The 26,072-nt window shown below is 34.6% G+C and overlaps 1 protein-coding gene across 3 annotated transcripts in view; it reads right to left on the reverse strand.

Moving 5' to 3' along the window:
* The window catches only part of LOC145694736 (unconventional myosin-XIX-like), a 90,275-nt gene that overhangs the window by 39,893 nt on the left and 24,310 nt on the right, over nucleotides 1-26,072 (reverse strand). For all 3 annotated transcript variants that reach the window (XM_081771317.1, XM_081771318.1, XM_081771319.1), the window contains 4 exons: nucleotides 24,951-25,093; nucleotides 22,151-22,279; nucleotides 18,572-18,856; nucleotides 13,479-13,734 (listed from right to left, as the gene is read on the reverse strand). In XM_081771317.1, coding sequence (XP_081627443.1) covers nucleotides 13,479-13,734; nucleotides 18,572-18,856; nucleotides 22,151-22,279; nucleotides 24,951-25,093 — 813 coding nt within the window. The remainder of the gene's footprint in view (nucleotides 1-13,478; nucleotides 13,735-18,571; nucleotides 18,857-22,150; nucleotides 22,280-24,950; nucleotides 25,094-26,072) is intronic.

Raw genomic sequence — 26,072 nt, forward strand, 5'->3', positions numbered from 1 at the left:
TCAGGATTCGGCGTTATTACAAATCAAAACAATGAACTTTCTCGTAGATAAAGCTAATTCCTCTTTAGCAGACATTTATGCATGTCTGCTAAACTTTCCAGGATGTCCTCTTAAAGTAAATATTTATACCCATTGTATCTTGCATGCACGAATGTAAATGGTATTCCATTTTTTATCAGGTTGTCTAAAAATACTGAGGTCAAAATTGAAAACACATTTATTGTTATTTGAAATTAACATTATGGAACCAGATATGCACCATTTTATTCGATTACCTTCAACCACTTTTCCTACAACACCACAATCCCGTCGCTAAATAACTTTTGGGATTTCTGGTTTAAAAAAAAAAAATAACACGTGCTTTGCACAGCCCACTTTTGAAACTAATTTAACACCATTCAAGGAGTTTTGCAGAGACCGAAACAAATAATAGTCTGGCGGTACTAGGTCCGGGTTAGACGGTGAATGTATTATAAACATCACAGCTAAGTTTTCTCAATTTCTGACGAGTTGTTAAAGATGTATACAGTCTGGTATTATCAATGTGATATATGACAATATTTTCTGTTGACCAATTCTGGCCGTTTCTTTAGAATTGATGAAATGCATTCGCGCTAACTGTCGACAGTACAGGTATGAGTATATCGTTTTGCCCAGCAGCAGCTCGTGTGGTTGAGAAAAAATAATCGAAAACAACAAATATTAGTGTTGAATCCAGTTTTCGGGGTCGCTGAGATGAATAGTGACATTTTCGAGGCAGCTGAAACCCAGTTCAACCTCCATCTGCATGAAGGTGAGAAGGGGTGAAAAATAAGATGTCCAAAATGACCGAGATTAGTGTCGAATACATATTTCTCATAGAAATGAGAAATTGGGTGTCCCGTTTGAAATTATTTTTATAACATTGTCTGTACGCACCTCAAACAGGGAATTTATCAAATCACTTTGATTAAAGGGCTTATTCTAGGAGTTGGGGTGTTTCAAAATTCATGCCAAAAGTAAAATAACTTATGGATTTTTATGATTACACTTTCATTGAAATACGTATCCTAAGGGGGAGGGGATTATAATAGTCTCCATAAACCTAACTTCCCCGTGCGAAGAACGGGCATTTCAACTACTCAGTTAATAAATGTATAATTTTCTCCAGAATGGTTTGAAGAACAGATTAAATTCCAACGTACTATATACAAGAAACACGAAAAGAAATTTAAAATGTACAAGTGATTTATCTTATCTGACAGTTGAGAGACCACTGTTTGAAATCCCGCCAGTCTAAACGTTGATATTTCTATATAGTTCTCAATATACTCACTCGTATGAGTTCAAAAATAAATTCTTGCAACTTTAAAAAGAAATTACGATAATCTCGAATAATTGTTATTGGATATTATTTTTTCCTGAGGTATGTTGGATGGCTGAAACTGAAGCACACCATGAGTTCGAATCTTGGGTTCCATCGACTATTTTTTCATTAAATTTATTTATTTTTTTAAATTAGGTATGAAGGATTTATTTAAAAAAAATCTAGTTCTTAAAGTTTTGTATGACAATTATTGGGGAGTTGCGGATACGTTTTGAAAGGTTTAAAGCCCTTCTGGAGCCACATACCCTCTCATAGCCCGAAACGAGTCAGCCAAATATATATCTGTTTAACCGAGACATACAGAAGCAAAGTTACTTTGGGCAAAGACGTGTCGCTGACAATGGGTCAATTGTGTGTTGGCTGAAACCTAGTAATGCACGGAACGCCTTCCGAGATCCGTACAAGGAGCAATTTATTAGTTTTCAAGCAATCGTGGATAAAAGCTGTTGCTTCTTGAACATGTATTTCGATTGATTTAACAGAGAAAACTTTTGGCAGTTTCATTCCGGAGTATGAGAGAATATAAAAGCGGACACACCTGAAGGGTATCAATTATACAAGTAATTTTTTCCCCCGTTAGCGATATATAATACTTAAGACTCTTTACTTTCTTTTCTTTTGATTAAGAATTAAAATTCTAACGAAATAAGAGTTGGTGGAACCCAAGAAATGAACTCACGATCTCTCGCACAGCACGGCGGTATGCTACTCATTTCAGTGATCCAACCACAGTACAAGAAATCTTCAATAACGTAATTATTCGAGCTGCATGAATCAGACGAACCATGGTTTGCAGTTTAGAGTTTATTATTGAAGATAACATATGAGAGGATACGACTGAAAATTATATAAAAATATCAACTACTGACTGGTGATCATATATCGACTGATAGATAAGGCCATCATTTACAAATATAATATTTCTCGTCATTGATTGATTGGAAAATTTAGCATCCCTTGCAGCAGAGGCTATATAAATGTTTGTTATTATATCTGCTTAATTATCGAATGTTAAAGATACAACAGAAGGATCAAACAGTCTCTCTAGTCAATATTTATCTTTAAATGATTCCTTAATTTTCTTTTTTCAGGAACAAGTGTGTGTAAGATGCAACCTTCAGTGAACTAGGTTTAGATTTAAATCAAGGGACTGTAATCTCAAGATGCACCACTAATTCTTGACAATGGAATCCGAACTATTTTTCTTCAATGTACCCTTACCAGAAACTGGATACGGGACAATGCACATCGTAAACACGTCTTAGTTACTAGACCAATAACGAAAATATATCATCATCATCATCATCATCATAAGGATTTGACGTAATAGCATGCAAACATCTTTTTTTCTAAGCAAAAGCATTTTGTGCAAACTTAATATGATATTACTTAAAACTTGCTGATTGGTAGTATTTTGATATTTTTATGTTTCAAAAGTATTTTGTCTGGTTTTATGTAGAAAGACTTTTAAGGGCTTTCACTTTAAAAAATATTTATCACATATGTTATGTTCGGGATTACTGAGCCAACAATATACTAATTTGGCTACATAGTCATGTTGATATATTTTATTACAAAGCTGTTTAAAAAATAAAATAAATTTATTTCTAAACCCAAGAGTTCTTTGTTTACCTAATTAATTTCTTTGTATGTTGCAGCCACCAAGGTGGAGGAAGTCTGATGGTAATTACAGCCTTCTACGGTAAACTCTCTGGTATCTAGCGTAATTTAAAGATTGCGTATAGACTTGAACATTATTCAAAGGAGGAAGTGCGCGGTGTTATTCGTTTCTTATGGATTAAGGGACGGTAATCATCTGACATTCATCGAGAATTGGTGGAAGTCTATGGAGAGTGTTATGTCGCAGTACCAGGTATATGTATAGTGCAACGCATTCGCAAGCGGTGGAAAGACTGTGACAGATGACGACAGAAGTGGCAGACCAGCAACGTCCATCGCCGACAGGAATGTGACGTCGATGCGATTATTCGTGAAGCAGAAAAGTGAGGTTGCATGACGTTGTAGATGCACTGTAAATCTCATGTGGTTTAGTGAGGAGTATTGTCCATGACCAACTTAGCTTCAGGAAAGTGTGTGCGCGCTGGATGCCAAAACATCTCAGTAAGGACCAAAATCACCCTGACTCACTTCACACGATATGGCCGCGAAGGAAGTTCTTTCTTTCATCGCATCATAACGGGGGATGAAACTCCAATACCCCTATGGACATCTGAATCAAAACGCCAGAGCATAACATGGAAACATTCGTCATCTCCATCCGCCAAGAAATTCAAGACCACAATATCTGTGAAGAAGAGAATAGCTACTTGGTTTGGGACCGTCAGAGCGATATTTATGTTGAATTTCTGGCAAAAATTACAAATATTACTGCGGACATAAACGGTCAAATTATGTGCAGGCTGAAAGTAGCTACGTCAGATACAAAAAGGAGCACTATGCTAGGGAGTGTTGTTACTGCACGGTAACGCGCGACCACACGCAGTCCAACGGACCCGTACTCACATCATGATTTTCAACTGGAAAATTCTTGACTATCCCCTGTATAGCCCTGATTTAGCCCCTTCCAACTACCATTTGTTTGGATTCCTAAAGAAACGTTTTCATTTCAATACACTGCAAGAGTCACAACAGACTACGGTTACCTGGTTAGGTAACTTGGAGCAACAATTCTTTGTAAAGGGCATGGGCGATTTGGTGTCACATCGGAATGCATGTTTGAACCGCAGTTGTTCCTACGTCCAATGTTAATGTGACACCATGTGTCAAATATGATTCAGTTTTAGATATTTCTCTTAGCAAGTTTTTCAGTACAACTCGCATTACTTTTTGATACACTTTTGTATTTGTATTTCTTTTATATTTATTTTATCAAGATCCAGTAGATTTCTATCTCGCTTTCAGCGGAGGCACTTTTTCACACAAATATTGTCTGTTCACTCTAGGATGGAAGATTGTTTACTAACAACAATTGTAGTGCGAGCGTCAAAACCTTGCTTCTCACCCCTACATGGTTAATTCATGGTTGCCAGGCACATGAATTTCCGAACCGAATGTACCTACTTCTGCACAGTCATGGACCAAGTGCTATTACTACATAAATTGCTGCTTTTGAGATGACTGAGGTATTAACGTTATGAAAAATTGAGTTAGTTATTATGTAATACAATCTTACATATAATGCACACTCAATTTTGTACAAGTGTTCTTGTTCGAAAGTGTGCGAAAACCTTGTACGCCTGGCAATACTGGAAGATGGCAGTTTGTGTTGTAAACAATAAACAGAGGTAGCGAAGATCGTTAGGTTCGCTGGACAGCGTTGTTTTCATGATAAGGCGACAGAAACATATTGTACCGATTGTAAACAAGGGCTGGGAATTTCGATGCGAGTATAGGTGGAAATATTCTCGCCACATATTGCCTGTTGGTGAAGGTTTGCAATGTTGCAAACTGTCAAGTCTAGAATTTCATACTAATTGAACGAGTTTTGAGAAGGATTAGTATGATGCAATAATTATAAATACTAACAATCATGCTGCTGTAAGAAGAATATAATACACATTGAATTAAGTGTTCAAAGTACAGTATAAAGCGAATTTTAACATTTAAACATTTTAAAGCTGTACACATTTGCCCTGTTTGGGTGCCCTTACTAGACACTGTGCAACACGAAAAAAGGCATTAAAATAGGCAGATCGAGCGTGGGCATGAACCCAGCTCTGGCCGCTATTCCTTATTAAGGCTTTCCTCAGTCCCACGAGGTGAATGACTAGATGGTAGCTTCTGTAAGGCAGGGGCGGATCCAGAACGGACTTCTTGAGGGCGGTAGGTTTTAATACTGCTACTTAGAGCTATTTTTAAGAGCTCCAAACTCTGGGATTGGGTTTTATTTAAATATATAAAATGAGAAAGTTTCCTTTCCTGGGGGGCAATCGCTATGATCGCCTTCCTGGATCCGCCACTGCTGCAAGGCCAGAATTGGGTCAAACACCGAGGCTCCAGAATTGGCGGGAAATATATTCCTTCAAAATATTATGTTGTCAACACTTCCACAAATATTATGGTGGTGGGTTCCGACATCCCTTTTTCGTTTATTTGTGTTTAAATTCATTATGAAGTAAATGTAGAAGTGTTTCTTTCATTCTCTTTCTTTCTTTCTTCTCATCTTTCTCATCCTTGCTCTCCTTTCCCCACCTTCTTAAAATTTGAATACTATCCTCCTGTAATATTGTTTCTCTCCACGGCCCAAGGTTTAAAGAGACCAACCTGTTATAGTTAACTATTAGCACAAGTGTACCAATAAATTCACATTAGAGACAGCGCCGTAACTTAGATTTTTTTTCTGGGGGGTAAGCATTAATATGTGTATTTGAGTCCCCTAGAAACAGTTGTTTTTCTCATTCTTGGCCCCCCCTCTTTCTACCTTTTTCTTACTATTTATGCCCCCCCGGAGCCTGTGGGCCCTCCCTCACGGCAAGGTCTGCGGGGCCGTCACTTACGCCCTTGGGCCCGTTCCATACATGACAAATTAATTAAGAGGACAACATTGACAAATCTCAAAGCCATACGAATAAATGTTATTTCTAGGGCCCCTAATAATAGACGTTTCTTACTGAAGTGGGCACACGGCTCACTTTTGTTTTATTTACCTTTTGTGCGCTGCTTTATGTAATGTAGTGAAACTGTTTGATGCTTCATTTATAATTTCATGTTAGTATTGTATATGGATTAAGAAAATTTCGTCTCCAAATGGGCCCCTTCGAACGGCGGGGAACCTCCCTGGGGGGAAGTTGCCCCTCCCCTGTCCCACACAAGTTACGGTCCTGATTAGAGAAGAAGTAATCTGTTTCGAAATTTACGCTACTTGCAAATACCAAACCCTACTAGTGCTAAAATTGATGAGTTAGTTCCACTGTTACAACTGCTATAAGGGGAAAGTAGGGGAAGGACTGCTAAGATTCGCTGGCCAGGTTTTGTGTCAAAACATAGCGCCAAGCTACAGTGAACGGACAATACTATGAGTGCGAGTTTGATTGCAGCCGTATGTATGTGGCATGAAGACATAATGGAGCAGCAACTCATAGTAAAATAAGTCTATACAGGCCAAAATTGTTTGCCTGTGAAGTGCAAGTACTAACAAATGCATTAGTAGTGTACAGCAGGGTAACTTCCCCCGAAAGGTTGCTCATACTTTCAGTTTTTCAAAGTTGAACTATATGCCATTTGTAGAGCAATGAAACTTATGTTTATAAGGACACTATCATAATGCACAAAAACAGAGAAATATAATCAACTAAGCATCAAAGAATTTCTGTTTAATATTGTTACAGTGCTTTTGCAATATATCCTAAACTAACATGGAATTCTAATACATAATTCTAACACGAAATTCTAATACATAATTCTAACACGGAATTCTAATACATAATTCTAATACTTCTATTACGCAATTACATAAAAGAAAAGATGTCCTGGTTTTAAAATAACAGGAGCTTTTCGACCTGTTAGTAGCTTCTGCTGCGAGATAATGTATTCTAAATAATAAGTACCATCAGAAAATGAAATATAAGAATCTTTGTCTGACATTGTGGAACATTCTGGAGTGTCATTGTGAAGCTATAACAGGGTGTCTACTGGAATACCAGAAAGTAAATTCATGACTTTTTCATGACTTTTCATGACCTTTTTGTTCAAATTTTCATGACCATGGCGATAAAAATTTACCATTAGTAATAATAAACCCCTACCATCAGTGGTGCATCGGTTAAGATGAAGATCACATTATGTTCTTATTTGTCTAATGTACATAATGTCGATTAGCTGACAACTAATTTTAAAATGCAAGAGCAATTTAAAAGGCAGTAAACAAATTTTTAATTGCGGTTCAAGTATGGGTTTAAGGCTTACCAGGTTCTATAGATTTAAAAAAAATCTTGTGAACAGTCCCGTTACATTCAGCTAGGTTTTTTATCTGCATTTTATGTACTCTGAATTCTAAATTTATAATTTTCGTTTACAAGAAAAGACTGATTACGTAAATATACAATTCTTTTCCATCGTGTCATATTTGAAATTAGCGTACATAAACATACTGATAAGACCTACTGAATTTGTTCATAATGGAACCTTCATCCTGGATGGGGTCTGATGCCTTCTTTCTTCTCTTTTTTCAAGGGTACTTTTACAAATATTTTTTTCGCACAGTCTGCATACTAGTATCACATCAAAACTTAAAAAAAAGTGAACACAAAAATGGACATCTTGATTGAATATCACAAGTTCAACTTCTTTTTTAATGAGTTAATTTGAACATCAATTCCATCAAGTTCTGAAGTTACTGAGTCACTGAGAGCTTTACGTTTCAGTTCCAAACATTTTAAGTCTTTTAACATGGTGCGTTTTGCTTTCTCTTGTTCTTCGTAGATGTCTTTTTGCCTTTTGAGGACTTCTCGTCTTCGTGACGATGCATTTCGCACAGATAGCATCAAAGGCTTTGTGATTGCAACGGCCTTCACACCACCTGCTGCTTGGATTCCACCATACACTGACCGCTGAGCAATGAGAGAGTCTTCTGCCAGATTCTCTACAAGGCATTCCTTGTTGACAGAGAAGCACCTTTCTACTGCAGCATTACCATGAAATAAGATCAGAAGTTGCTTGAAGAATTTCAGTGTAGCTGGTTCAACAAGGCTGGTTTCGCTGATCAGCTTCATTAAGTACTGGTCAAGTTTATAATCTTTCCTGGAGAAAGCTTTTAAAGTTTCTTTCACCTTGCTTTTTTCACAGAAGCAAATGTAGTTTCTTTTTACCAGATCAGCAACTTCAGGAGCCATGTACTTCTTATCCACAAATTCTTCCAGGGCTGAATTCACACGTGAAGAACGGAGGTTCTCATTCAACATCACTTCAGGATCCAAGCAAGTTGCGCCTCTAACAAGCTTCATCTTGAGGGGACATTTAACACTCAACTTTGTAAACATAGTAACTAAAAACGTTCTGCAGTCATTCCTGAACTGTAGTACATCAGCTTCTTTCAAATTTTTGCATGCATTTTTTGCTCCAAATCCAATATCAATATCACGGGCCAACTTCAAATTACTTTCTTTGGAGATGTCTAGTTTCATTAACTTTGGAGGACTTGTCATTTCTGCCATCATATTTTCCCTCACAAAACGATCAGCCACCTTTCGCAACAGGGAAAAGAGTTCCTGGTACATGAATGGTAGCAGACAGTCATTAGATTGAAACAGTGTCAGAAATGGTTCCAGCATAACGGACACAGACAGTAAAAAATTTAGCTTCGCACTAAGGAGTTTATCTTTCAGGAACTCTTTCACCTTTTCAAAGTTCTTTGATGCAGGTGGATTTTTTTTTTCTACGCTTTCTACATACTTTTTTAATGCACCAAGAACTTCAATGGCTCGCTGGAAAACATCAGAGTTTTGTGTCCATCTGATTACGCAGAATTTCTTCGGGAACTTTGTTGATCCAGAATAATGAATAAAATCAGCTCTTCTGCTGGGAAAGTCCTTAAAGAGATAATAAGCTGAGCGACAAAATGTGTGCATTTCCCACCCAGTTTTTTCATGAGCAGTTTTATATGAACCATGTACAGTGTGTAATGTACAAGTCCCTGTGTCAAGCATTTCAGGATTGTCTGGAGATAATTCATCCTTCAACATGTTCTTCATATCTGTCAAAAATCGGTGGTTGACATTTGGACCATCCATAGAAATTTGGATTATGTTGTTGAGAGAAAGTCCAAAATTCCCCAAAGCTATTCTAAATGCTTCACTTAAATCCACAGCCGTTGAGTGTCCAAGAAAGGCAGACGTCAAATAGCTTGTTGATACAGAATTTGCGTCACTGTTCCAATACCGAAGAACAATATCCATTTGTCCTCGCTGAGCCACTTTATTTAGACTCTCATCAAATGATACGGCGTACCATAAAGAAGTTTTAACTTCACGAACAACCAAACTCTGGAAGTAGGGACCTAAACCATAGGTTACCATGTATGCTAGCTTATCTTTTTGCATATGGAATTTCTGAGCTATGGCGCTATCACTAAACATAACAGAAAACAAGTCCGATGCAGCGGCTACACTGCGATCTGATGAATGACTAGAAACTTTGAATAATGCCCACAAAATTTCAGCTTTTGTTACTTCATCACCAATCATGAATTGCTTGATGCTTGAGTTATGCATAGAAGTTGCACAACCAGCAGATGCAGTACTCAGTTCTACATCACGTGATTCTCTTCCTGGTAATGAAACAGAGCTGCTGGTTGCAGATTCAGCAGGGTCCTTACAAGGTAATAATCTCTGCTTGCCTGTCACCAAAGAAGAAGCAAGTTCACAGTGCTTTTTGCCCTTAGCATGCAATTTAACTGAAGCAATGCCACTACAACTAACATCAAACGTTGAACTGCAGGCCGAACAAGATGCTTTGTATTTGTCGTCTGTCACTGGTCGTAGCCACAATTTCCATAATGGGTCAGCATTGAACCACGCCTCACTAAATTTGCACTTTCCAGGCATTATTAAACTCCAATCTGAAAGTAAAAGAAAAACTATAGGCAGGTGTTTGATCCGATGGTTCCTGGATATGATGAACCCATGATAGTTAGCCATTGCCTTAAAAGGGGTGATGATGACGTACTAAGGACGGGACCTACAGCTTATCGTGGGATCCGAACCACTTCTGTCCCCAACGGGAATCGAACGCGAGACCCCTTGATTACAAGGCAACGAGCTTAACCACTCATCCACAGGGGGCACTTTCTTTCAATACTGGGATGTAATTTATTCAAGTAGGGTTTAATTTACTGTCTCGAGAAAATGCACACTATTAATTCTTAATCAATCGTTATGCCATTTGAATTTCTTAAATATTTACTCTTATCATTGTAATAGTAAAATATGGAATTAAAAAAAAAAAAGAAACAGACAGTATTTTTGACATTGTTTATTTTGAACTTATCACATAATTAAAGATCATAGTGAGTTTAGTAAAAAACATTTCATAAAGCTTTATATGTAAAAAATTATATTAGTTTACATAGAGTCTGGATACTTTCATATACTTTTAAGCTCTTTCCAAAGTATTCGTAATTTTAGGGGTCGCTGAGATAAATAGTGACATTTTAATCCAATTCAACTTCAAGGTCATACTCCACTCTCTAGGAGTGAGGTTGGGAGGGGGGCGAGATTTTAAAAGTAATCAAAACCGACCGATATTAGTGTTAAATTCATAGTTTTCGAGGTCTCTGAGTTTAACGATATCAGTTTTCATGATGTTCAAGTTCATCATCACCCCTTGGGGTGGGGGTAGAAGATGACTTTTTCAGATAAGATAGCTAATTAGTAACTACTGTAATTAGAGCGAATTAAAAACATGAACATATTTTCTCGTGCTTGCACGGAACTATGCGGGTTGCTAGTCTTAAATATCACTTATTGTGAATCTTAAAGAAAGAATCTAAAATTCTGCGGCCTTGTGCTCGAGCACAGAATAGCACTTACCTAAATACGGGCCTGCTCTTACCAGTGAATCACTCTATACTGTATTTGAAGTTTTAATTCTCAGTATAATTATCCATCTAGCAGAAATTTGTCTGAAATTAAGCACTCAGAGAACTGCCCAAAGACAAAACAAATTATAAAAGAAATTCGTTTTAAAACAATAGATCATCAAATTTAAAATCTGCAAACTCAAACGAATAATATTATTTGCATAAGTCTAAAGGCCCAAAAATACACAATTTACATTTCTTAGAAGTAAAGAAATAGCAGATCAGAAAGTTGGACAGTAAAAAGTTGTTAGTATATTATAGAGACTAGAAGATGAAATGGGGAGCAGCTAGGAAGACAGTAAAGTACCAGTTAGCCAGCACTAACTGGTGGGGGAAATTCTCACAATTACTGACCTGATACAACTGTTTCAGTACATGCAGTATGAGGTATAAAAGTATGAAGTATAAAAATATACTCGGAGATTTCAGATTTTCATGACCAGTTGGGTAAATAAAGGACTTTTTCATGACTTTCATGACCACTAAGCAAAATATATGACTTTTTCATGACTTTCATGACTTTCATGACCAGTAGACACCCTGTATAAGAAAACCATTTAAAAATTAATGATAATGAAGATGGAATACAACTAAAAACAGGAAATGCTTTAGTTGACAATTACTGCAAATCAAATATCCTGAATGATTATCTAGCAAGTATTGGCAAAGAATTAGTTTCGAAGATAACATAATTGGAAAAAAAAATTACAATGTCAGTATATCAACCAACCATTTATTCTTTTTCACCCGTTACCTTTGTTATTGGTACTTTAAATAATAATGGACAATATAAAGGTACTTGGTACTTATACATTGGTACCAATATATAAAGGTACTTATATATTGGTACTTTAAATAATAATGGATTATTAACAAGAAATGGATTATATAATGAAATGTTAATCAATTACAAAAACACTATAAGTGAAACACTATTCAATTTAGCAAATTCTTCCTTTACCCTAGGTGAATTTCCAAAATAATGTAAAACTGCTATATTCATTCCAATATATGAGAATGGGTGTAAATTAAATCTAAACAATTGTACACCTAAATCTTCTGTATATTACGTTGTATATCTAAAGTGAGAAGTGTGTACCTAATACAATCCACATATCTGGATTTTATAAATTACTTCTACAAGTCATAAAACAAACAAATATGAAGTATGAGAAATTTGGATTATTACTGATTTCTCTGTAAATTATAATTATTAAGTATGTAGTCTAGGAAAATTGGATTGCAAATTTCTTTGTGCATTTTCGATTTTTGTTTGTTTGTTTGTTTATTTGTTATGTTTTTGTAACTTGCATATCGTATTTGCATTACGTTATATTCACAACATCAATGGATTGTCAGTGGGAGTTGAATGTACATATACTTTATAATTTTATACAATTGAAGATACAGTATACTACTGCAGCATACTGCACACTGCTTTTCTTTAATAAATTCTTTAATCATATTCTTCCGTACGTGATCATGTTCATCGTCCATCCATCCGTGAACTTTCACTTCTCAGAAATGGCTTGAATGATTTCAGTTAAAGTTGGTATGAACATAATGGGTAATGTACTTAAATGACTTGCCAAATTTACTATCGGTCAAGGTAAAAACTCAAAACTGATAAAGCTCTCTAAAGTTCTGTTCTGACATGATTCTGGAAATAATAAAAAAATTACTCATTCATAAACTGGAGTCACCATGTCAAAAGCAGTAGGCGACAACAAATGACCACATGATATATTGAGAGAGCATATTTAAGACCTCAATTTACAATTGCAATATTGGTTTACGATATGAATAGTTATTCTCCTTTACATCTCAAAACATTTGGATATTTAACATGGAAATTGAGTTGAGTTGATTTTGAGTTTAACGCCCCTTTCAGCAGCGAGGCTATAGGAGACTGGACCTACTGATTAACTTGGAATCCAAACCACATAATCTCCCGCCGGGAATTGAACCCGGGTCTCCCACGCCAAAGGCGCGTATGCTAACCGCTTAGCCACGAAGGAGCCCAACATGGAAATTGACCAATATGGGAAAGGAATCGGGAGACTTTTTATAAAGATACCGAAAATATATACGATGAGTAACCGTTTATTTTTCTTTTTTTAAAATACCAATTAAGACTTTTACATAATGAATAGTCGCTTACTGTAATACTAAAATATAATGTTTTACATAGATATATTAACAAATGAAGGGTAAGGGGAAAAAAGAAGGAATGTCACAAAATTGCATTTTCGAGAAAACTGCGTTTTAATATTGAAAACCGCGTACAAAGAATAGGGTTACTAAATCTTTCGCCCCTTTTTACATGGACATTTCTACATCGACGCATGCATGGCATATACAGTCAAATAGTATCAAGAGTAACCAACAGATAGGACAAAGCACCCGATAAAGCACATGCATGGACATTCCTTGTTTTTTCCTCTTACCCTTCAAATCAGTAAATATAAAAATTAATATTTAAATACATTCTTACTAATGAAAAAAGCAACAACTAACCTGGACAATTTTCATCTATTTCACAGGTATCGCCAACTTTACAAAAACTAATATTTCCTAAATGAAGTATCGCACTTAAAATGGCAAAAATATTTTGCTTCATGTGTGACTCGATTCCAAGATCTTGAAATGCTTTCATTGTCTTTACAAAATCACTTTTATCTTTTGTAGAGACATCACCAGGTACAACTCTAAATGATGAATTATTATTTAAGTGAAATTGTACTAATTCTTCTGTATTCAAGCCACCTAAGAGCTGAAACGACAGAAGAAATACTTAGTATAACATCACAGCAAATTCATCCTATATATCCAAAGTATTAAAACGAGCAAATAAATCTTCCGAAACCTGAGGATGAAAAAGAAAGACATCTATATTATAGCAGAGTACCTTATATCTAAATAGTTCGTTTATCATTTTCCGCGAAGATGACCTTACTTGAATTTCTGGTAACCTATATTCGGTTCTGATGTCATGATAAACTACTTTCCATCTCATACAAACTCTGTGCTCACAAGGTATTAAACAACACTAATAATAATAATAATAATAATAATAATAATAATAATAATAATAATAATAATAATAATAATAATGTTTAGTAGGCAGCGAACAGCATACATAGCCAGTAGTGCTTCCAGACAGCAGACACATAATATATGCAACCCTACATATACAACGGGGGCGCGGTGGCTCAGTGGTAGAGCGTTCACCTCCCGGGTTCGATCCCAGCTCGCGCCGTGTGGATTTTGTGGTGGACAAACACCGTGCTCGTGAGTTTTCTCGGGGTTTTCCCGTTTCCTCCCACTTTCTTCATTACACCATTTCACTCATTTCTCATCATCATCGTCTCCTTTAGCCTAACCGGCATAATCGTGGGACGTAAAACTTAAAGATTTCATTTCATTTCCTACATATACAACAGTCTTAGATTATATTTAACAGGAGGCAGAATACACCAGTAATACAAGGTATGTAAGTAATCGATATCATCAGTGGCGGCGGTTGGACGTTAAAAGTGGGGGGGGGGGGGCAAGACATGATCTGAACAACTGTATATCATTGTTAGATTTCCCGGTTATTTCTAACACTGTTTGATGAAAGGTTGTATAACTAATAGGATACTATTTTTTTTTTACTTAAAATACCGTATATCGTATTTCTATTTTATTAAGTAAATTCATAAGAGCATTACAGGTAGGTGCTAGTCCTTTATATTCTTAAACAACGAAAGTGTAAGAAGAGGTTTGAGTTCCTGCTCATGAACATCTTAAAATTCTATCTGGAAAATTGTGTGATCAGATTATTTAATAAATTTGCAAAACAAATAAATAGAAGGGATGATATTAATCATAGTAATGAATAATGACGCTTATTTTGCAGAAGTTATATTGAAACTGGGAATTAATGAACAACTTATACTTTTAATTCCATACATGCCATTAAATGAATGTTTTTACTTTTAGAAAATGAAATACAGTACGTACTGCAAGCACATGCTATGACATTTAAAGAAATATGCAATTGCAATAGTAATTGCTTTGAATTGAAATTAAAACGCAATTCCTGTAGCTTTCTTAATTCCACGGGAAGACAAATAACCAATACGTACTCACACAACGGCAAATATTATATGGCACCATTTTTTTCTATGAAACAGTAATACATACAAAACCTTTACCAGGATGTCCACATTCTGGAAAATAAGTGAAAGTCAGGAAAAGGTCAGGGAAGTAAAAATGTATCAGGTTAAGTTAGGGAAATGGCAGATTGGTCAGGGGAAAAATTGATTTAGGTCCATTGTTCAATTACTGAATTTATGAAATAAGGTTGATTTCTTTACTGTTACTGAATGCAAAAATGTGGTGCTCTCAATGATGATATTGAGGGAGTCAGTGTTCTCTGATATAGTTGTTGAAACTAATTTTCTGCGAGAAACACATTTAACTGCATCCTGGCATATTTGCTCAAAAGGGTAGACGCTGTTCTAGAAGAATTACATGGTTCCAAGAGGATATCTGGACAGGTGGTTGAGAATGCGAAGAAAATAGTATCTCAAGCTCACAGTGAAAACTCAGACTGAAGAATTTAAGGAACACTCGAATAAATTCATAGCCAATGACAGAGATGGTATTGGACTTGATGAGTTTTTTACTTACTAGTTAGTCTTAGGAAATGGGAAGAACTTCATTGACTTTATTGAGTTATGAAATTGTGTTTTATCTTCTTTCACGGAAACGCATTTTTCGAAAGTGGTTTCACAATAAATAAAATTCTCATTGTTGACAACTTACAAGAATTTCTGGTGGCTCAACGGACCATATATGATTCTGTGATGAGAATAGGTGGATCATCAGGATTAATAATTACAAGAGGTATGATAAATTCAGTGAGAAGTTCAATGAGACAATATCAGGTGTATTTGGAAAAGAAAAGAGAAATAAATGCTGGAGACGAGAAGAGGAGAGAGAGACGGAGAGAGAGAGAAGAGAAGAAAATTAAACTGCGCAGACAACAAGAAGGATATTCAGATCAATGAGAAGAAAACTATGCGAGAAAGGATGAAAACAAATTTCTAAATGGGTTGCATTCAACAACTGCACCAGCAAAGGTATGTGTTACATAATGTGTGTGTTTTTTAATAATCAGTAAAATCATGTATGAACTGTTTATTACTATAGGCAATATTATAATGCTGTGTAATTGGTATTATAATGTTTAATTTTTTTCATATCTTAAGTAACTGTATAGGCCTACTGCACACTTTGGTTTGTATCTTTACATTTTGTGTAATATGTAGGCATAATCAATATCGGCCTAATGTACACGTTTGTAAATTTACATTCCTTTGGAAAGAAAATTGAAAAACGAAAAACAGGAGAGGAAGAGAACAATGCCAACTATGGGGAGTATGGAGGTTGGAGTTTCTTTTTTCTATATTTTTAACTTATTCAGGAGTCAGGGAAATCTGAAACTTTCGTCATGGAGAAGTCAGATTCTTTTCAAGAAGAAGAAAATAATAATAATAATAATAATAATAATAATAATAATAATAATAATAATAATGATGATGATGATGATGATGATGATGATGATGATGATGATGATGATGATGATGATGATGATGATGATGATGATGATGATGATGATGATGATGATGATGATGATGATGATGATGATGATGATGATGATGATGATGATGATGATGATGATGATGATGATGATGATGATGATGATGATGATGATGATGATGATGATGATGATGATGATGATGATGATGATGATGATGATGATGATGATGATGATGATGATGATGATGATGATGATGATGATGATGATGATGATGATGATGATGATGATGATGATGATGATGATGATGATGATGATGATGATGATGATGATGATGATGATGATGATGATGATGATGATGATGATGATGATGATGATGATGATGATGATGATGATGATGATGATGCGTATAAAACTACAATTTTATATTTGTTCCAAACCCTCATTTGTTCTCAAGAATGTCTTACACAACTTCTCCATTTTCATGGTTATATTTTCTTTGTCGTATTAAAGACAATAAACCAACTTAACGGACTTCGAATCAACTGACAGAATTTGACTAATCTAGTAAAAGTAGTTGCAAGAAAGATCTTTGATTATTTCAGGCTGTTTAGTTTTGATTATTAACAAACAACATTCAACGGGAAAGCAACTGAAACTCGAGGCTTTTTATTTTCACACACTAATATGTAGTTGTAATGAATTTTGGTAGTAATATGGTACCAAAAACGGACTACCGATTGTATGAACATCCTCTAGCCCCAATTAGTTCGTTGAACGGATAGTTTACTGCATATACACAAAAAATTACTGTTAATATTCAATAGAATTAAACAGTAGATCGTTGCTTGGAAGTTCTACACAAAATTTTTTATCTTATCTAAGTATTATTTTCGAAGGTACTTCTAGCCCATTTATTTAACGCAACGTAGCGAGGGTACTAAGCTAGTAAAACAGTAGCTGAGCGGCCAGCTTCTTTACGTTTTTTGGTTCTATTGAAGATAAAAGAAACTATATATTAGTAAGCTGAATCAAATAAGAAATCGAGAAATAAGAATATCATGTATAAAAGAAGTGACTAATTATGACTTCATATAACAGATATTCACATCCATTAGGATATCTCCAACATAAGCTGCTCTGACTTCTTACCGTGTCAAGAAGCCAAACACTTCACAGTAGTTACCTTTAAGGGTTGTTCATTACAGAAAATGGAAGAGAAGGACCGATTCTTAACAACTATGATTACAGTTTTTGCATTTAATATGTCGATGTCATTGATACTACATTGTTATTACCTCAAAAACGTTTTTAAACTTAAACATATATAGAGATTTCTAACTTAATATACCTTACATGAAATTTTTCAAAATTAAAGGAATTTGAACATTGATAATAATTGCAACTACTAACCAATATTTGCAGTACTTCCCATCCATACTCTTTGACGAGGCTATCTTCTATGCTGGTCTTCACATAGATGTTTCAAAACAGTAGAGTAAACTTATAGTTAATGCATTAAATCCTAAACAAACCAGCTTTATATATAGAACCAAAAAATAAAGTTTGATTTAGGACAGTAGTGCACTATTTTACTATATTGAGAAATTTGTATATAATTTTACTCCATTGTTGTTACAACAAAAACTATGTGAAGACCAGCACAGAAGATTCTCAAAGTTTTAGCTCCGACGAAGAGTACACGTGGGTAGTACTGGGAATATTGACTAAAAATACATAAAAAAGGATTATCATTCAGGCTAGTTGCAATTATTATTATAATGTGTTTCGTACGGCCAATAACCAATTAATTTGGATATTCATTACTTTGGATTATACTGCGAAACTTCCTTGATAACGAAAATTGAAAAAAAATATATAAATAAAATAAAATAAAATAAAATAAAATACAAGACGATAGAAATGTAACTGAAAACGAATCAGTAATGTAGAATAACTGGTGAAACGCGATTCTGGCTTATAATTATGAAAGATTAAAAATTAATATAGAGAAGTACCTTACCTGATAGAAAATATGAAAATTTCTTTCATGTTTTCCCTGAGAAGAAACACGCGTCTTTTCCAGTAGATATGTTTTAATAAAAGCACCAATCAATTGTTGACCACTGTAACTGAATTCTAGTAGCTTTCCGAATCGTGAACTATTCTCATTACAAATTGTTTGAGCATTTCCAAATGCTCGTAAAATAGTGTTCGAGCTACAAATCTGCTCCATTTCAATGGAGTAACAGTTCTTCTGCAGTCTAGAGTTGGTAAGGAAATCCATGATATGCCAAGACGAGTAGGTCTGAGAAATAAGAAAAATAAAATAAAAATGATTGAACTATAAACTATACTAATTGTCTGAAACATTCACTAATACCTAATAAACCAATTTTACTACTGAACAAATCGACTGATTTGCACTTCTGCCAGTATTAACTAAAAACCGACTGGTTGAACCATCGGAAACAAAGCATTATTAGTTCATATCGGAAGTACGAGGATTGCGCAGTCAATGAAGGTCAAAATATAGAATCTACTACCTTTCCACTTCTTTTACTTTGGAATAAAAATCACACATACGTGACTTTCCCTCGTTAACTGTATTTTCATATAATAAATGATTTGCATTCATGTAAGATTTGAGCTAAATCAGAAACGAATGCACTAAGTACATGGTATAACGGAATATATGTATATCAGGGTGTCTACTAAAATTCCAAAATGAAATTTCGTGACTTTTTCGTGACCTTTTCTTTCCCAAACCATAAAATTTAGTAACATTTTCAAGAGCAAATTTGGATGTGAATTGAGCCGAATTTTCGTGCATGCGATAGAAGCGTTCTTTGCTTGCGATTTAGTAGTGTCTAAAGCCGACCATAGACATTTTTGGTGGTGAATTTTGACGTTTTATGAAACAAAATGAGTCTATACTTATATCTGTACAGATGAAAAAAATCGTGGCCTAAAAGCACAATTTCGTGACTTTTTCTTGACCTTCATGACCGTTTTCTGATTTCGTGACTTTTTCATGACTTTCGTGACCGATAGACACCCTGTATATGGACTTTATGTTACTATATAGGAGGGTGCAAAAGTAGGTATACAGTTTATTATTAATTTTTTCCAGATAATCATAGTAATTATGTTTATTACTGGTCCATCGACCAACGGAAGTGGATAATCAAACAATACTGGAAGAAGAATGCTGAAAGGTTCGACGGAAATGGGCCACAGAATTTATTATGCCTCACCAAGTAGACTAACTAACAATTTACAGATTACGCAATATTTGGCGAAACTGATTCCATCTGTAATGTGTCAGTGTGGTCGACCGGTCAGTGTTACTACCAAGTACAATGAAATGTTACTTGGGCAGATATTTATCCAAAGTCCAAAAAAATCAAAGAGGAGAGCTTCTCCTGACTTAGACATTTCCCGTAGATCTTGCGGGTGTCTGATGCAATGTTAAGATTTGAACATGTATCAGCCAAGATTACTTCATGGATTATTAAAGGATGATCCAGATCGCCGATTACAATTCTGAGGCAATTTTGAATGCAGAAAGGCAAAGTGGTGGCGTTATTTGAAAACTGTGTTGCTCAGACGAAACGCATTTCAAACTTTCAGGTGTTGTTAATAGGCGTAACTGTCTCTATTACGCAACAGAAAAGTCCAATGTAGCACTTGAACAACAATTAAATCAACCTGGGGTGACAGTTTGGGTAAGCCTTTCATGTAAAGGGATCAATGAGCTATATTTTTAAGTGAAACTGTTACCCACATATCTTAACATGCTACGGGACACTTATTACACATTTACGAAAACAAGATAATGACAACTTCTATTTACAAGATGGAGCTTCTCCCCACTATAGTGTAACAGTGCGCGATTTCTTGGCAATGAATTACTCAATCGTTAGATAGGTCGACAAGGGCCAGTTGAATGGCCACCACGATCACCAGATCTCACCCCATTAGACCTTTTCTTTTGAGGTGTTGTCAAAGATAAAGTATTTTCGAGGAAACTACACACTATTGATGATAGGACTAATTTCATGAGAGAAAAGTGCCAAGAAATTAATAACAATAAAAACCTATTTTCTAAATTGTGCTTGAGTGTAGAAACTAGACTGCAGTAATGTTAATACTGAAGGCCGACATTTTGAGAACCTCAGACATTGTACTCAATTGTAATCCATATATAATCCTGATTGTGACCTCATAAAGTTATTGTTTTCTTATAATGAAGTGCTCATCATATAACACATAACTACTAATAAAGAAAACAAGAACTCATAACTGTATACCTATCTTTGCATCCCCATGTACGTATATACATGCATTAGGCATTATTAGCAGGTATTCATATAAGTTCACGATAAAAAGTTCTTTGGAGTGATTTATAGAAGCTACATATATGAGTCTCAAAGAAATTTCAACCAGGATTGTACAATGCTACTCAAGATAATTTACTTCTCTCTTCATATGAGACAGAGTTCATATTATATCGCTTAACGATATACAGTACAGTACATATGAATTAAAATTATATTAAAAGGCTCCATTATTAGACACGTATACTAACATAATATATTATAATTTACGGTACTTGTTTTCTGAATTTACATTTTTTTGTGTATTATAATTTAAATTGTAATTTAATTTGATTTTCATCTTCATCTCTTAATTTACATTTTAAAAGTCTTTTCCTGTAAATATACAGATAGGATGTAATAGAAATTTTGCTATATAAACTTTAAAATTTATGAACGTATTACAAATAATAATTAATATCGTATAACAAAATATACAAGAAATACGTAATAAAACACATACGAGTGTTTCCCATGACAATAAATACATAAAAATATACTAAAAAGGTACACTTTAGCAATTGTATGTTAACTTTGTGACAGATTTTGGGATTGTTTACTGTATAATTTTATGTACAAGTAGTGGATGTTTGTTTTATATTGACACTTGTCATAATGGGTATAGTTTTAATTGGTTTCTTCATATAATGATTACAGATTAACAAAAATTATAATGAATTATAATAATTATAAATACATTTATACACAGTAATTATACAGTACAGTACAGTAATTATAATTATAATGATTACAGATATCTGTTAAAGCTTTGAAACAAAATTACACGAAGATCTTGTATTCAAAGCGCCTATAATTCTTAATAGTTCTGCTTTACATACGGAGAGAATCGCCATTTATATTTTCCCGAACATTCTACCATATCTTAGAAACCATAGTAATTTTGGAAAATAATTTTAGTAAAGCTTTTGTGCTAACTGTGTTTTTTCACTGTTCTTAGCAAAAAGAAAATTAAACAACTTCTTGTTAATGTTGTTATATGAGTGTTCCAGATTAGCTTATCATTAATTTTATATAATTCTAAAAGAAAATGACAGTCTGATTATCAATTTCCATTACTAAATGATTTCGTTATTCGCATTTTCTTCTGAATTAAAAAAAAAGTTTTATTTACACTGAGAGTTGTAATATTTCTACAACAAATGGAAGTACATTATATTAATTGTATTGGTTATGCAACGAACAAATTGTATTCCATACTGTACCTTCCCAGATCCACTGTCACCACTTATAAAAATAATTTGATTTCTTTTCCCCATTTCATGAACCATCCTATACCATGCTCGTGCAGCTATTGCATAAATATGTGGAGTAACATTTTGATGAAGTCCTTTCTGCAAAAAGAAATAATGTTGATTCTTTTTTCATTTCACTTTATTTTGTTTTTATAATTATATACAGTTCAATGCACCAATTTGTGAGTATGAATAAGACTCGCCCAGTGATACGGAAAAAGGTACATATGACATGTACATAGACTTACATAATTTGTGCTTTCAGTGAACTAAACTAATATTAGGATATCATGAGCTTACATAAAAAATATCATTTCAATACTCTAAAATATACTCGTTACAAATCTAGAAGTTTATTAGATATCAATATACCCATTATATATACACACATATTAGAGTTTCGTTTAACTGAATTTAATGGGACCGATGGTGCTTCGGTTGAATGAAAATTCGGTTAAACCAGAATAAACGTTTTTATGATATACACGTAAAAAACCGTTATTGGCAACATATGATGCGTTCAAAAGTAAACACTGCGAAACTAAAGATATACAACGAAAACAATGAAGTTTATTTCAGCTTGTAGGTAATGTTTTAAACAGCAATTCAGTTAGACGAAACTGTAATATATATATATATATATATATATATATATATATATATCAATTCATTCACAGAATCAAAGCAATGTTTTAATAGATGGCTTTTCGTTGAATGTCTGCAGTTGTTCCGCCATTTGAATGTAATGAGGGAGTTTGAATATTACCCATATACAATTGGTTTACTTTCATCCAACAGATTCTTTTGTACAACGTTGTTTACTGGGAATTTTATCCTTACGTATGGTTTCGTATTTGTGTGTTGCTTATGCATAAAACAGGTTAATGTTGGTTTCAGCCAAGAGCAACATAAGAAATATATATAAAAAGGGTCAACGACAATATTGTCAGCGTGTTGAATATTGACTTACAGGAGTAATTTATATTGTTGTGTTATAGTAGTCAAGATCCCTACTTCAAATCATTTACATATTGCTTTTCGGAGAAGTTCCCGAAGATTATACCACATATAAGCAGAGGCTGGAAAAGTTCGAAATATAAGTTAAGAATCAAATCTATTTTTAATTCAGGTTTGATTTTACTGCATATACCATTTTATTGAGCTTTCGAGAAAGACAATATATGTGCTTCCCACGATTTAGTCGAAGACCCAGAAATTTTTGAGTTTTAGTAAATTATTTTTTCCTTATTTAACATTGTTTCAATATCCATACAATGCTTGATTTGATCATAATGGAAATTTAAGGCTGTACTTGATTTAATTTGTTACGATCAAACAAGTTTTCTAAACTACGAGTAGTCTCGTCAGTTTTATTGAACATTATCACTTTCTCCTCTTATTCCTAAGTTTGTATCATCTGCACATATAGCTGTGCTTCTGATGTTATGTTATTTAGAAATCACTAACATATAGCAGAAATAATATGGGTCCTAATATCACTCTTGGGGAACAACAGTGGAAATGCTTTGAAAACAGATACAAATGGGTTTCTGATTGAGTTGTATCTGACTTAAATAGTATTTCAACAGCTTGGAGACGATTTGCAAATAAGACTGAATCTACGTGTTAACAACACTTCTTAAACCATAGTCACTAAGTTTATGAGGAACATAATCAAATGCCTTGAATAGACCTAGAAACAATCTCACGTATGTTTACTTTTATCAAGGGCTTCTGTCACTTCACTGATATAATTATTGATTGTAATTTCAAAAGATTCGTGTTTCTAGGAGAATACATTTCTACAAACAAGCTAAACTGTCTTTAACTGCAGAATGGTCTGTCTGTAATTCCAACCAGTATTACTCATTGTAATATGTTAATCGTACAAGTATGAAGGTGTGGGAAAGAAGGTGGTTCACACGGTGACTTTATAATATGTGGTGTTTATATATGTCCAAGTATGATGTTAGGGTCTCACGCTGGGAGTTGGTTATGTACATAACGTTAGTTGTGTACATTTGGAAACATGAAAGGAAATTTTTAGTTTTACGTCCTACGGTTTTGCCGTGCAGGCTGAAGGAGACAGTGATGACGAGAAATGAATAAACTAGCGCAATGAAGAAAGTGGGAGAACCCCGAGAAAATCCACGTATACGGTGTTTGTCCACCACTGAGTCAACTTGGCACGAGCTGGGATCGAACCAGAGACCCCACATATCAGATGTGAATGCTTTACCACTGAGTCACCGCGACTCCACTTACATTTGGATGCAAGTGATGAACCCATTCTTAAGATGGATTACAACCTTCCATATTTTTGTAAATCTCGCATCACCATCTTGGCATTGAATTGCGAATGAACTGCCGATAGTTGCAACACTCTCTCATTGCTCGCATTCGCTGCTGGTCTAGCGGCTAATGCGCGCCTCTTTTGTGCATGGAATCTTGGATTTGATTCCCAGTGAGAGAATTTTGAAGGTTGAACGTATTACGATGGTTCGAATTCCACCTTAAACTGTAGATCACGTCTCATGTAGGCTCAGCGCTGAAAAGGGACGTTAAACTCCAACCAGGCAATAAGCTCTCTAATCACTTTTACGTAATAAGGGCAAGAAAAAAACTACAATGTATTTTAGTCACGCAGGTCAGTCATAATCAATTACTAAATTAATCCAACATCTTCAAAAGTTGATACATCTCAAATTATAAGAGTATTTGGAACAAACAAGAAATACATACATAGGAAATTTTGAACATGAACCCTTACTTCACATATACTGTAGAACAGATTTTTCACTTCGTCTGAATACAGATGAGGTAAAGATTTCATCGGATTCACAGCAAGAAGATTTGGTCCTGCCCATGTATAACATCTATCACATTGAATTCTACTTTCAACGCACTTGAGAACTGAAAGAAAAGATCATACAATCATAAAGATTATAGTTGTGCAGAACAGTTTGTCTGAAGAAAGAACATGTCTTCATCTGTAAAGTTTCTATTTGGTTGCACTTAAAAAGAAAGAAAAAAAAAACGCATAATATAATGTGTACTACCGAGCTCCAGTTTATCTAGTACTGAAAACATTTTCTCTACAATAAAAGCTAAATGTTATCTTAAAGTAAGCTAAATGTATCATTTATTTAATATTCTCTTTGGTTTCACTTAAAAAGAAATTTAATCATTTGTAAGAAATGTAATCTTAAACTTTGCTTGCAATATGATCAAAAATTCATTTCATTCGAAATTCATCTTCACTTACGTACTTATTCTGACCTAGTATTTCAAAATAGGCATATTCTATGGAACATATGGGATTCTGAGATGTGTTTTTATGTTTATCTTCACATTACAACTGTATTAACCTGACGAAGCTGGCATCTTTATACAGAAAGCACATAAAAAATTGTGTTCAAAAATTTGTGCTATGTACAATGTAGTGTTATGTACCAACTTTATGACTATATTCTCTTTCTCTCTCTCTCCTTGATTCTTTCAACGTTTGAGATGTTGAAAACAGGAATTATTATGAAGTGTTAAGGAGGGAACATACGATTTTGTCTTCGGAAAGTTCTTCTAAAGTCAACATAGTATATGTACGTACTTGCATGACTTCCTAATTATAATATTGTGATTTTGTGTATATATATATATATGTGTGTGTGTGTGTGTCTGTGTGTGTGTGTGTGTGTGTGTGTGTGTGTGTGTGTGTGTGTGTGTGTGTGTGTGTGTGTGTGTGTATTATTAGCGTTTGTTCTTGACCCCCCTGCGAAAGTTTCTGGCGACGCCCATGCTGTATTGGCTTGACGATGCCATACGCCTTTTATATTGAATTCAGTATAAAAGGCGCGGGGCTTCGTCAGGTCAATAGTCATAATGTTAGTACTAC

Source organism: Thermobia domestica, chromosome 9, assembly GCF_964235325.1.
Source record: "Thermobia domestica chromosome 9, izTheDome1.hap1.1, whole genome shotgun sequence".
Taxonomy (NCBI): Eukaryota; Metazoa; Arthropoda; class Insecta; order Zygentoma; family Lepismatidae; genus Thermobia; species Thermobia domestica.